The sequence below is a fragment of the Protopterus annectens genome, chromosome 16.part0, assembly GCF_019279795.1.
Source record: "Protopterus annectens isolate FY-2018-M chromosome 16.part0, PAN1.0, whole genome shotgun sequence".
Classification (NCBI taxonomy): Eukaryota; Metazoa; Chordata; order Ceratodontiformes; family Protopteridae; genus Protopterus; species Protopterus annectens.
Genome location: NC_056750.1, coordinates 134604564 through 134617359, shown reverse-complemented (window position 1 = coordinate 134617359; position 12796 = coordinate 134604564). Strand labels below are relative to the sequence as shown.

General features: G+C 41.0%; 1 protein-coding gene across 2 annotated transcripts in view; it reads left to right on the top strand.

The window, feature by feature from the left end:
- LOC122790712 (receptor-interacting serine/threonine-protein kinase 2-like) overlaps positions 1-12796 on the top strand; it is a 652068-nt gene that overhangs the window by 623949 nt on the left and 15323 nt on the right. For both annotated transcript variants that reach the window (XM_044058268.1, XM_044058269.1), the window contains exon 9: positions 6080-6162. In XM_044058268.1, the coding sequence (XP_043914203.1) occupies positions 6080-6162 (83 nt within the window). The remainder of the gene's footprint in view (positions 1-6079; positions 6163-12796) is intronic.

Here is a 12796-nt window from a genome sequence, read left to right as displayed (position 1 = left end):
TAGAAAAAGTAGACCAGGCTAAGAAAAAATGCTTTTTGGCTAACAAAGAAGTTAAGAGAGGATTCGCAGTAGCAAAGAACAAGGCATCAGAGACGCACTCTATCAGCTTCTGGAAAGTGACTCAGTAGATGGCACAAAGAAAGTCACAGAAAGAAGATAATCAGGCACCCTTCATACGGGACGCCAACAATCTGCGCACCAGTCCGTAGTGCAGTTCTGTAAAATCTTACCATAACAGTAGACGTCCTCCTCTTTACTGCTGTATCTGCTCCCTCCCTCCAACCCCCTCTTCTTTATCCTACATTTTTCCTTCTGGATGTGCATGGACTCCTTTGTCCTATGATGATTGTTCTCTTCTGGGGCAATTCAGCTCTGGGTAGTTGCATCTGTATGTCCCTTTTATGCCCTACATTCTCTATGAGGAGTATAAATATGATGTATGGAGCAAACAAGATCCTTTTCAAGCTTTTCCATACTGGCCAAGTGACAGGCCGACCAGGATGGGACATTCCTTCTTTCAGGAATACTACAATGATGTGGAAGGACATCAACCATATAAAAATTGAAGACAGGGAAAGCAGCAGGTTCAGATGAGGTCACAGCAGATATTATAAAGATGTTGAGTGAGGCAGGGGAGAAATGTCTCCTGAGGGTACTCATAGCAGTGTGGAGGGTGTATCCCAGATGACTGAAAAATAAGCATACTTGTGCCAATACAAGAACAAGTATTCACAGCTGTGGGTAGTACAGAGGTATCGGACTCCTGTTAAAGTGCAAGAAAGGTCTGGAGAAGAGTAATCAATAAATGAATATGCAGAGTGGTAGAAAGTAAGTAGGGAGATAAGTAGTTTGGATTCAGATCAGGATGCAACACAACTGATCTGATGTTTGCAGTGAGACAGGTAGTTGAGAAGAAGTGAAGAGTCCAAATGGACATTCCTAGACTTGGAGAAAGCATATGACATAGTCCCAAGAAAGCTGATTTGGGCAGTCCTGTGGTGGTTTGAAATCCAGAAAACATTTGGTAGAATTAGTGCAAGCTATGTACAAGGACCCAATGACTCAAGTACGAACAGTGTTTAGACTCACAGAGGGTGCGCACCAAGGCTAAGCTCTGAGCCCACTGTTGTTTATACTGGTGATGGAGTATATTAGCAAACAGATCGAAGGGGGCAACTCAACAATGTTGCTGTATGTAGATGATATGGAATTACAGGCAGATTCTAAGCAAGAATGTCGGCAAAGGATATGGGAATGGAATGCCAAACTGAAGGCACATGAGATGAAACTGAGTACATATAAGACAGTTGTTATGGTAGCAAATGATGGAGTTCAGAAGAAGCTGAAAATTGAGGGAGAAGTGAAAATAGTGGAACAGGTTAACAGCTTCATGTATCTGGGAGGGGTGGTTGAGGAGAAGGGATTTCTGAATGAGGAGGTCAAAGCTAGAATCATAGGGACTGCAGCCAACTAGCCTGGAGTGCAAGGGGTAATGTATGACAGAAGAATGTAAAAAAAAAAAAGTTAGATGTGCAAAACAGTGGCATGACTAGTACTACTGTATGCAGGGTTGCCAGACATCCCTCTTTGAGTGGGATTGTCCTGGGATCAGCAGCCCGATCCCAAGTCCCGCATTACCTGTTAAAATCCCACCAAACAGCCTCCACTTTGTTTTTTTTTTTTTTTATTAGCCTGTATACCGGCATACGGGCCAATCAAAAATTGCTAAACATGGAGCTACTTGTGTTTAATGCGGAACATCAGGCAGTTCCACAATAAACAGAAGTAGCACCGTTTTGTGATTTTTTTTGATTAGCTCATATACCAGCATATGGGCCAATCAAAAATTTGTAAACACGGAACTACTTGTGTTTAATGCGGAACTGCAATGTCCGGCATTAAAGACCTTTTTTTTTTTTTTGGTCTTCACTTAGTGTGAAAGACCTTTTTTTTTTTGTGTCCCTACCTGGCCCGTCAGAAATCTGGCATCCCTGACTGTATGGTACTACAGAAATCTGGGCAATAAAAGCTGAGCAGTTGAGGATGTGATGGAGATGAAGTGCTTGAGATAGATGGTAGGATGAACACTGCTAGACAGATGAAGAAATTAGGGCATCGGAGCAGAAGTGAAAGTAGCTCCAATTGCAGACGAGGTAAAGAGAATAGATTACAGTGATTTGGGAACATGTGCAGTAAAACAGAAGACAATCTTGCAGAAAGAAGGCAAGAGGAAATTCATCCAGCAAATATGTGGATGGATTGTGTGAGAGAAGGCCTGTGACAGTCAGGCTTGAGTATTTTCAGTGTTGGAGAAAGTGGGATAGTGGCAGTGAATCAAGAGAGATGGTAACAGTTGAAATGACATCCTAACCCCATTGTAAGCTTGTGTGTGTGTGTGTGTATATATATATATATATATATATATATATATATATATATATATATATATATATATATATATATATGTGTGTGTGTGTGTGTGTGTATAAATATATATATATGTGTATACACACACACAAGCGCGTGCGCACACATACACACACACACAAGCGCGTGTGCACACATACACACACACACACACACACACACACACACACACACACACACACACAACACACACAACACACACAGTGGATATAAAAACTGTACACATCCCTGTTAAAATGCCAGGTTTTTGTAATATAAAAAATGAGACCACAATAAATAATTTCAAAAGTTTTCCCACGTTTAATGTGACCTATAACCTGTACAATTCAATTGAAAAACAAACATATCTGTTAGGGGAAAAATATAAAAAATAAAAAATGTACAATAAGCTGATTGCATAAGTGTGCACACCCTTAAACTAATACTTTGTTGAAGCACCTTTTGCTGTAATTACAGCGTTCAGTCTTCTTGGGTGCACACCTGCCATCAAGTAAAGAGACTGTAATTAACCCCAAATAAAGTTCAGCTGGCCTAGTAGGATTTTCCCAACATTTACTCAGTTGCCTGTTCCAGCAAAAGTCATGGTTCGCAGAGAGCTTACAAAGCATCAAAGGGATCTCATTGTTGAAAGGTATCAGTCAACAGAAAGATACAAAATAATTTCCACAGCATTGGATATGCCGTGGAACACAGTGAAGACAGTCATCAAAAAGTGGAGAAAAGACAGCAGTGATGTTGCAAAGAAATGGACATCCCTCCAAAATTGATGAAAATACAAGACAAAAACTGGTCAGGGAGGCTGCCATGGGACCTACAGCAATACTAAAGCAGCAACACTAAAGGAGCTGCAGGAATTTCTGGCAAGTACTGGTTGTGTACTTTGTGTGACAACAATCTCCCATATTCTCCATATGTCTGGCGTATGGGGTAGGGTTGTAAGACGGAAGCCTTTTCTTACACAGAAAAACATACAGGCCTGGCTAAAATTTGCAAAAGAATACATTGTCTCCCGAAAGCATGTGGGAAAATGTGTTATGGTCTGAGGAGACCAAGGTTGAACTTTTTGGCCACATTTCCAAAAGGTATGTTTGGCACAAAAACAACAATTTGCTTCACCAAAAGAACACCATCTGCATGGTGAAGCATGGTGGTGGCAGTATCATGCTTTGGGAGTGCTTTTCTTCAGCTGGAACTGGGGCATTAGTCAAGGTGGAGAGAATTATGAACAGTTCTAAATACCAGTCACTTTTGATGTGCTGCTGAGTGTAGTTTTTCTTAGCCTAGCATTGGAATACAGAAGGAGGGAGGGATGGATTGTACAGTTCCAGCTATGTATCTCTTGCTCAGACAGGTGGGTATTTAACTATGAGTCTTTATCTTCTCCTGTTGGAGAGCTTAAAGACCTTAACCTGACATTCCCTCCATGACACCATACTTCTGGTGCACAGAAGAGATGAGTGGAATAGAACATGGAAAGCTGAATTCTGACTACTAACTGCTAATCATTAGGTGGTTGTACCTTCTGTTCTCATCCCAAGCTTTTGGGATATATAACCAGGTACCTGACTTGCATTCCATCAGTAACTGTGCATCCCAGCACAGTCAGAATGCTGCTCTCTAGTATTTGGAGCACAGTCACAATGCTGCTCTCTAGTATTTGGAGCACAGTCAGAACGCTGCTCTCTAGTATTTGGAGCACAGTCACAATGCTGCTCTCTAGTATTTGGAGCACAGTCAGAATGCTGCTCTCTAGTGTTTGGAGCACAGTCAGAACGCTGCTCTCTAGTATTTGGAGCACAGTCACAATGCTGCTCTCTAGTATTTGGAGCACAGTCACAATGCTGCTCTCTAGTATTTGGAGCACAGTCACAATGCTGCTCTCTAGTATTTGGAGCACAGTCAGAATGCTGCTCTCTAGTATTTGGAGCACAGTCAGAATGCTGCTGTCTAGTATTTGGAGCACAGTCAGAATGCTGCTCTCTAGTATTTGGAGCACAGTCAGAATGCTGCTCTCTAGTATTTGGAGCACAGTCAGAATGCTGCTCTCTAGTATTTGGAGCACAGTCACAGTGCTGCTCTCTAGTATTTGGAGCACAGTCAGAACGCTGCTCTCTAGTATTTGGAGCACAGTCAGAATGCTGCTCTCTAGTATTTGGAGCACAGTCAGAATGCTGCTCTCTAGTATTTGGAGCACAGTCAGAATGCTGCTCTCTAGTATTTGGAGCACAGTCAGAATGCTGCTCTCTAGTATTTGGAGCACAGTCAGAATGCTGCTCTCTAGTATTTGGAGCACAGTCAGAATGCTGCTCTCTAGTATTTGGAGCACAGTCAGAATGCTGCTCTCTAGTATTTGGAGCACAGTCAGAACGCTGCTCTCTAGTATTTGGATAGCACCTTAAATCCAAGTCCATTCTGCTTGTATTGGAAGTATATTATCTTAGTGTTAAGAATTCTCAAGGCAGTTTTTCAGAAATAGTCGAGGAGTGTTTGTGTCCTAGCTAGATGTCTTCTGTTCACTGTAAGTACCATTCAGGCCTCCTTTGTAAAAATGAACATAATGAGAAAGTGAAGGTAAACTTTTAACAGCAAATAAAGAAATTATGCACTTCTGTAACCTCTGTCTGTACCTAGTATCTTGGATGGGTAGGAGGGTCCCTATTATTCACTGAAAATTCAGTTCATAGGTTCATAGATTAGTACTAGGCTTATTGCCTTTGCTGGCCATTTTAAGCCTAGACAATTACCCCATGTGAGAATCAAACCCTGCATCTTGTGTCTGCAAGATAAACACCCTAAGCATTCTGCCATCCTCCCATCAGATTCAGCGAATGGCATTTTTAGTGCACTTACATTTGAGCTATTCATACTGAGATAGCGGTACTGTGAAGATCAGGAAATTTGCTCTTTCCTCACTGTAGTGCGATCTCGGAGTTGGTATATAAAATTAGCAGGGGGGGCACAACCCCCAAGACCACATTCCATGAATGGCATTTCCTATGAAATCCCATTCATTTAAGTGGGTTTTCGTTGATTTAATATAGACCTGGGTTGTATTCACACTGTTTCTTGTGGTGGATAGAGGTCATCCTTATAGGGATTGAGACCCCCCCCCCACTGTGTCTGTCAGCAGGATGAATAGCAAATACTGACCATAAGAGTAATGACAGACAAACTGGGAAGTTTAATGCCTTTCCGGACTTACTGGCTAAGGAGAAGGATAAACAAAAAGGAACAATAAAAATAAATGTCTAAAGTGAAAAAAATACTAGATTGTATAAGCTTCATTTAGAAGACTGTTTCTGGAGTTTGTTTAATGATGTAAATTTTTAAACTGTGATTTGGCAGTTGAGGTTTGTTTTGCAGAACTTCACAGACATAGAAGTAAAAGTTTAAATAAGTGATATGCCATAAAGTTTTGGGTATAGCTTGAGTCTGTAAATATTTCTGTAACCCAAATCTAATGGCTGTCTTAGACTCTAATAAGGCCTTGTGTCATCCTTTTTCAATTTAAGCATCCTCTTTTATTTTTTATGATTTTTAGAAACAAGGTGGTCAGTGCTGCTGTTTGTCTTATTCTGTGAAAAAAATATATATTTTTCAGAAGAGTAGAAAGTTGTTCTTGTTTTCAAATTATATGTTATTTTCATTTTAGAGTACAATGAAGTAAATGTTGGCACATCGGCTGCCCAGGAATCAGAAGCTCATCAGGATGTTCCCACTGACCAGCAAGACCCAGTAAGTATTGTTTTCTCATGCAGTGTTCAGTATCAGTCTGTCCCTTAAAGACGTCTGATTGTTTTCATTATCCTGAGCCGTTTTCCAACAAATAAGTAATTACACTGAGTGATGCAGTTTCCAAATTTCTCATACCCTGTGACACCAGTGGCAGCTAAAAGACTGAAAGTAAAAATATCTAAAAAAAAAAAAAAGCAACAAACAAAAACACATTTTTGCAGGGGAGGCAAGTCCCCTGCACCCCACATGGAAGGGGCTGTGACCCCACATTCCCTGTTACTTATACATGCAAACACCCAAGATTGCACAACAGTAGGAAAGGGCTGATTCACGATCCCACTGTACCACAACTTCCACTGAGTAATGTTGATTTGATATCTTGTGCCTACATTAAAAACGTAATGACTAATTGAATGGTTTCCGAATCATCATGGCATCTACTGCTTATTGTCTGTCATTTATTGTTACCTCTGTCTTGTTAAAAGTGGTGTCCTCACATTGTGCATTAAGCTTCTGTGCAGAACCAAAGCTTCCCATTACAAATGATGCAATGTGCAGAACAAAAGCTTCCCATTACAAATGATGCAATTGTATTATATTAAAACACAACATTAATATCTGTATTGGACAGGTGAGAAGGATTTGTGGTATGGTAGGCAACAAATAATAGAAAGCTGAACAAGTGGTGCTCCAAAAGGCACCCAGAGCTGTGACATAGAAAGTAAAGTTTTGCATACTTCTGTAATGCAGTAGTATTTTAACATGACATTTTAAAAATATTTATCCCTTGCCTTGCTTGTCTACAGAGAGTGCATATGTCATATTTTATAACACTTTCAGTATGTATTTAACACCTTATTATAGTAATTAGGAATGTTTTCAGAACAGTTTCATGTTGTTATTTGTGTGGGTAGAGACATCTCCTGTCTGCATGAAACCTAAGCTTAGAACTTGAAATAAAATGTACCCCTCCCAATTCTCCCACCCCACAAGCAGGCTTCCTTATCGGCATTTTCTCTCCATGTATGCACTGCTTCTCAATAATATAGAACTCTTCCAAATTTCATCCCTTTCCTAAACAAACAAACAAACCAGGAAGCAGTTCAAGTAAGTGAAAGAGAAAATGGGTATTGCTTCCCATATGTAATATGATTTAAAGCAGAGGTGTCCAACTGGTGTCCCTAGGGCCACAATCTGGCCCACCGAAGCATTTTATCTGGCCCTCTATATGTCGTGCAACATGCTGCTTTGAATGGACAGACACATGCTGGACATGGTAAAGTCGACCCCAAAACCTTGTGAAATATGGTAAGTGGCCCTTGAGCCAAAAAGGTTGGACAGTCCTGATTTAAACTGAAAGCATGTGCCCAGCTGCTGATTCCTACAGGAGTTTGTTACAGCTTACAGTAATTTTTTTAAACTTTATCGTTTTTATTGTTGTATATATAAAATACAATTTTTTTTACAACACTATTTGACTTAGACATTTTTACATATTAGTTCATTCCACATTTGTCTACTGTATTATGCAACATATTTGCCATAATACATATAGCATAAATACCTGGGGTGTATATTCCGTTATCAAACTTTTAAAAGTTCGAACGTCATATGGTCGAAGCCATATGATTGAACTTTTAAAAGATTGAAAAGCTAAAAAAAAATAAACAACAGAAAAAACCTACCTAACCATTTTAAGTAGGGGGGCAAGCCCCCCTCCACGCCCCACTTGGGGGGGCTGTGCTCCCCACACCCCCCGCTCTTGAAATATGCCATCTCCGAGATTACACTACAGTGCAGGAAAGGGAAATCTTCCCATGCTGCAGTGCATGGGGATCTCCGTTGAAACATTCAAGCTTTTAAAAGTTCGATCATATGGTGTTTTAAAAGTTTGATAACGTAATATACACCCAAATAACATTTACATCTTATTTCATTATAACAAAATTTCTTTGCATTTCTCTTCGTTCTCACTTCTTGCATAACCACAATACCCTACCCCCAAAGTCTGAGCTGTATCATTCTTTCTTCAGAATTAGCCCCCTTACACATGTTGTGCTGCATTAATACCCAGATGCAGATTTCAGGGTACTCCACTTCACCCCTCGAATTTCGAAAGGTTACCCCCACTAAGATATAGTTCATCTTATATCTAGTAATTCCTGTATTTAATAATATCATTCCTTCGCCATTACATTATGTATTCACCTGTTGCATCGCTCATTTTTGCCTCATTGCTCGATTGGTCTCCCAATGCCAAACACCTCCATACTAACCACTGCTCATGCTCCAGCCATAATTTTTGCATCCAGATCTTTGTATAAAGCTGTAGACTCTCCCTTTCCCAAGCCTTAACTTTCATCTGATTCATTTCCCTGATGTGCAGTTGAAATTCTAATATTTCATCTCTAGCCCATCCCTTCCCCTTGTACACCCCAAAAAGGCATAAGTTATACCAAATCTGGTAACACCTTTCTCACTAACTTACTCTAGACTTCTCTTGCCCCCTTCCATAATGGCACAGTCTCCCCACATGTCCGTCAGGTATGCGTCTGATCAGCATTTTCCTCTTCACATCTTCAGCACTCCGTGGATGGGTGCCATCCTTCTCATTGTATCTTTACAGGGGTTCATAGCATCTGTGCACCATCCTTCTGTACTGATCCCAGATATTGGCTAGGGTCTTCTAACATTTTTAGCATTTCTAATACTCCACTTCAAAGCCATTTTTCTGCCCATATCACATCTTCTGTATTCTTTTGACCCATCAGCTTACCAAAAGCACACACATATACACTCTTTTTCAACTGTCTATAGATTATTCCAGTTCTTTCCTTTTATACCTGGTTCCAGATTTTTTTCCTAAAGCTAAGCCTACCTCATGTTTCAGTATTTCTGCTCCTGTGTCCTTGTTCTTGAATTGGCTCTTCTGAATATTTTACTAGCTCTTAGAATTTCTCAGTATAACAGCCAATCTCCTTTCTACAAGTTATATTTCTCTCACAGACAAAAAAATAGCCTTTCATTTAACTGTTCATCCCTTAGGTCACTCAACTTTCCAATGCCCTTTTCTTCCCAAATTATTAGTGTGCCCTCTAGCTTCATAGGGCAGTTCCAGTACAGATCCCTAATACATCTGTCCCCTTCATCTGTGAACTGCAGTTGGTACCCAGCAGCCTATTGATCATGTTATCAGTACCGTCTTGTAAATCCCTACTCCCCTTCTACTACCACCCTCTGCCCTTGTCATTATTTTTCCATTTCAAGCCTTCTAGCCTTTTCCCTGGGAACCCGTGCCAATTTTTTTTATTTTATGTTCTTCTCATCCTTTGCATAGTATTTGTAGTGGTCCCGTATCACCCGATACCTGGCCTTCAAGTTTCCTGTGAGCCTTAAGTCTGTTCTTCATAATTCTTCCAGTTTTGCTTTCCTAAACTAACCTGTCACAAAGTAGTTGAATGCCTCCCGTAATCTTATTTAAAGGTCTGAATTATATATGTCACAGGAAATAAAGTACATGCAGAAGTATTATTGTGTGTAAAGAACTTCTGTTCTATCCCCAAGTGTAGTCATACCTTTGGTGTCCTATAAGGGGCTTTCATTTCATTTAGCCAACAACCAACACCAAAATGCAGCAACTTAGCATGACTGAAGTAGACTACCCTGTAACTATCCCATTTAACAGAAAAATGTGTGAAATATTTGTTTCAGTCATCTAGACCCATCATCTTCTTTCGGCTGTTCCCATTAGGGGTCGCCACAACGGATCATCTGTTTCCATTTCTTCCTGTCCTCTGCATCTTGCTCTGTCACACCAACCACCTGCATGTCCTCTCTCACCACATCCATAAAGCTTATCTTAGGCCTTCCTCTTTTCCTGTTACCTGGTAGCTTCATCCTTAGCATCTTTTTCCCAATATACTCAGCATCCCTCCTCAGCACATGTCCAAACCAATGTAATCTTGCCTGTCTGGCTTTGTCTCCAAACCTTCCTACCTGGGCTGACCCACTAATATATTTATTCCTAATCCTGTCCACCCTCACCACACCCAGTGCAAATCTTAACATCTTTAACTCTGCCACATCCAGCTCTAACTACTGCCTTTTTGTCAGTGCCACTGTCTCCAACCCATATAACATAGCTGATCTCACTACCCTCTTGTAGACCTGCCCTTTCACTCTTACTGGTACTCGTCTGTCACAAATCACTCCTGACACTCTTCTCCACCCACTCCATCCTGCCTGTACTGTCTTCTTCACCTCTCTTCCACAGTCACCGTTATTCTGAACTATTGATCCCAAGCATTTAAACTCATCCTTCGCCACCTCTACTCCTTGCATCCTCACCATTCCTCTATCCTCCCTCTCATTCGCACACATATATTCTGTCTTAGTCCTGCTGACCTTCATTCCTCTTCTCTCTAGAACATATCTCCATCTCTCCAGGGTCTCCTCCACCTGTTCCCTACTCTCACTACAGATCACAATGTCATCTGCAAACATCATAGTCCATGGGGACTTCGGTCTGATCTCATCTGTCAACCTGTCCATCACCATTGCAAATAAGAAAGGGCTCAGAGCTGATCCTTGATGTAATCCCACCTCCACCTTAAATGCATCCATCACTCCCACCGCAGACCTCAGCGCTGTCACACTACCCTCGTACATATCCTGTACCACTCTTGCATACTTCTCTGACACTCCTGACTTCCTCATACAATACCACAACTCCTCTCTAGACACCCTGTCATATGCTTTCTCTAAGTCTACAAAAACACAATGCAACTCCTTCTGACCTTCTCTGTACTTCTCCATCAACACTCTCAGAGCAAACATTGCATCTGTAGTGCTCTTTCCTGGCATGAAACCATACTGCTGATCACTAATCATCACCTCCCTTCTTAACCTAGCTTCCACTACTCTTTCCCATAACTTCATGCTGTGACTGATCAGTTTAATCCCTCTGTAGTTACTATAGCTCTACACATCACCCTTATTCTTAAAAATCGGTACCAAAACACTTTTTCTCCCTTCCTCAGGCATCCTCTCACTTTCCAAAATTTCATTAAACAATCTGGTTAAAAACTCCACTGCCATTTCACCTAAACACCTCCATGCTTCCACAGGTATGTCATCTGGACCAACAGCCTTTCCATTCTTCATCCTCTTCATAGCTATCCTTACTTCCTCCTTGCTAATCCATTGCACTTCATGATTCACTATTCCCACATCATCCAACCTTCTCTCCCTCTCATTCTCTTCATTCATCATCCCCTCAAAGTACTCTTTCCATCTGCTCAACACACTCTCCTCACTTGTAAGTATGTTTCCCTCATTATCCTTTATCACCTTTACCTGCTGCATATCTTTCCTAGCTCAGTCCCTCTGTCTAGCCAATAGGTACATGTCCTTTTCTCCCTCCTTAGTATCCAGCCTTTCATACAAATCTTCATATCCCTTATCCTTAGCCTTCACCACCTCTCTTTGCCATGCACCTCATCTCCTTATACTTCTGTCTGCTTTCTTCATTTCTCTGACAATCCCACTTCTTCTTTGCCAACGTCTTTCTCTGTATACTCTCCTGTACTTCCTCATTCCATCACCATGTCTCCTTGTCATCCTTCCTCTGTCCAGATGTCATACCAAGCACCTTTCTAGCTGTCTCCCTTACTAGCTCTGCTGTAGTTACCCAGCTGTTTGGTAACTCTTCACTGCCACCCAGTGCCTGTCTTAACTCTTCCCTGAACTCTGCCTCACAATCACCCTTTTTCAGTTTCCACCATTTGATCCTTGATGCTGCCCTCACACTCCTCCTCCTCTTCTTGATCACCAACGTCATCTTACAAACCATCCTATGCTGCCTAACTACATTTTCCCCGGTCACCACTTTACAGTCTCCAGTCTCCTTCAAACTGTCCCTCCTACATAGGATATAATCCACCTGTGTGCATCCTCCTCTGCTCTTGTATGTCACCCTATGCTCCTCCCTCTTGTTAAAATACGTATTCACCACAGCCATGTCCATCCTTTTCGCAAAATCCACTACCATCTGACCTTCTGCATTCCTTTGTTTAACACCATACCTACCCATCACTTCCTCATCCCCTCTGTTCCCATGCAGTTGTCCTGTTATCCGGTCCCATCTTAAGGGTAGTGCTAATGTATTTTTTCCAAGTTTGGACCAAGTTTTGTTACTTTGTCTGAACTACTAGAGAGAGTAGTACAATACCAGTAATTTAGCAGTTATGACAACCTAGTCCCTGATGCCCACCACAGATTCAGGCCACATGATGGCATAGACACATAATTTTTCTCTTCGATTGTCTCATTGTCCCTTTCAGCTTTGTATTTAAATGTAAACAAAACTTGGTGAATGTTTTTTACCCTTAAATCTAGCATTTCACTTCCTGCACTCTTTTTCAGCCTCAGCCTCCAATGTAGTACAAATCATTTCATCTGCTAGATGTCTCAGAATAATTTTATGTCAGTGTTCTATGCATATTGATGAAGGCATAATGAAAAGTCATAAAATGATGGGTACTATTTGTGAACTAAGACATACCTAACACCTACTGCGTGTTTTGCTTGAATCAGTAACTCTCATTTATTTGAATTACTGTTTGAACACACATTT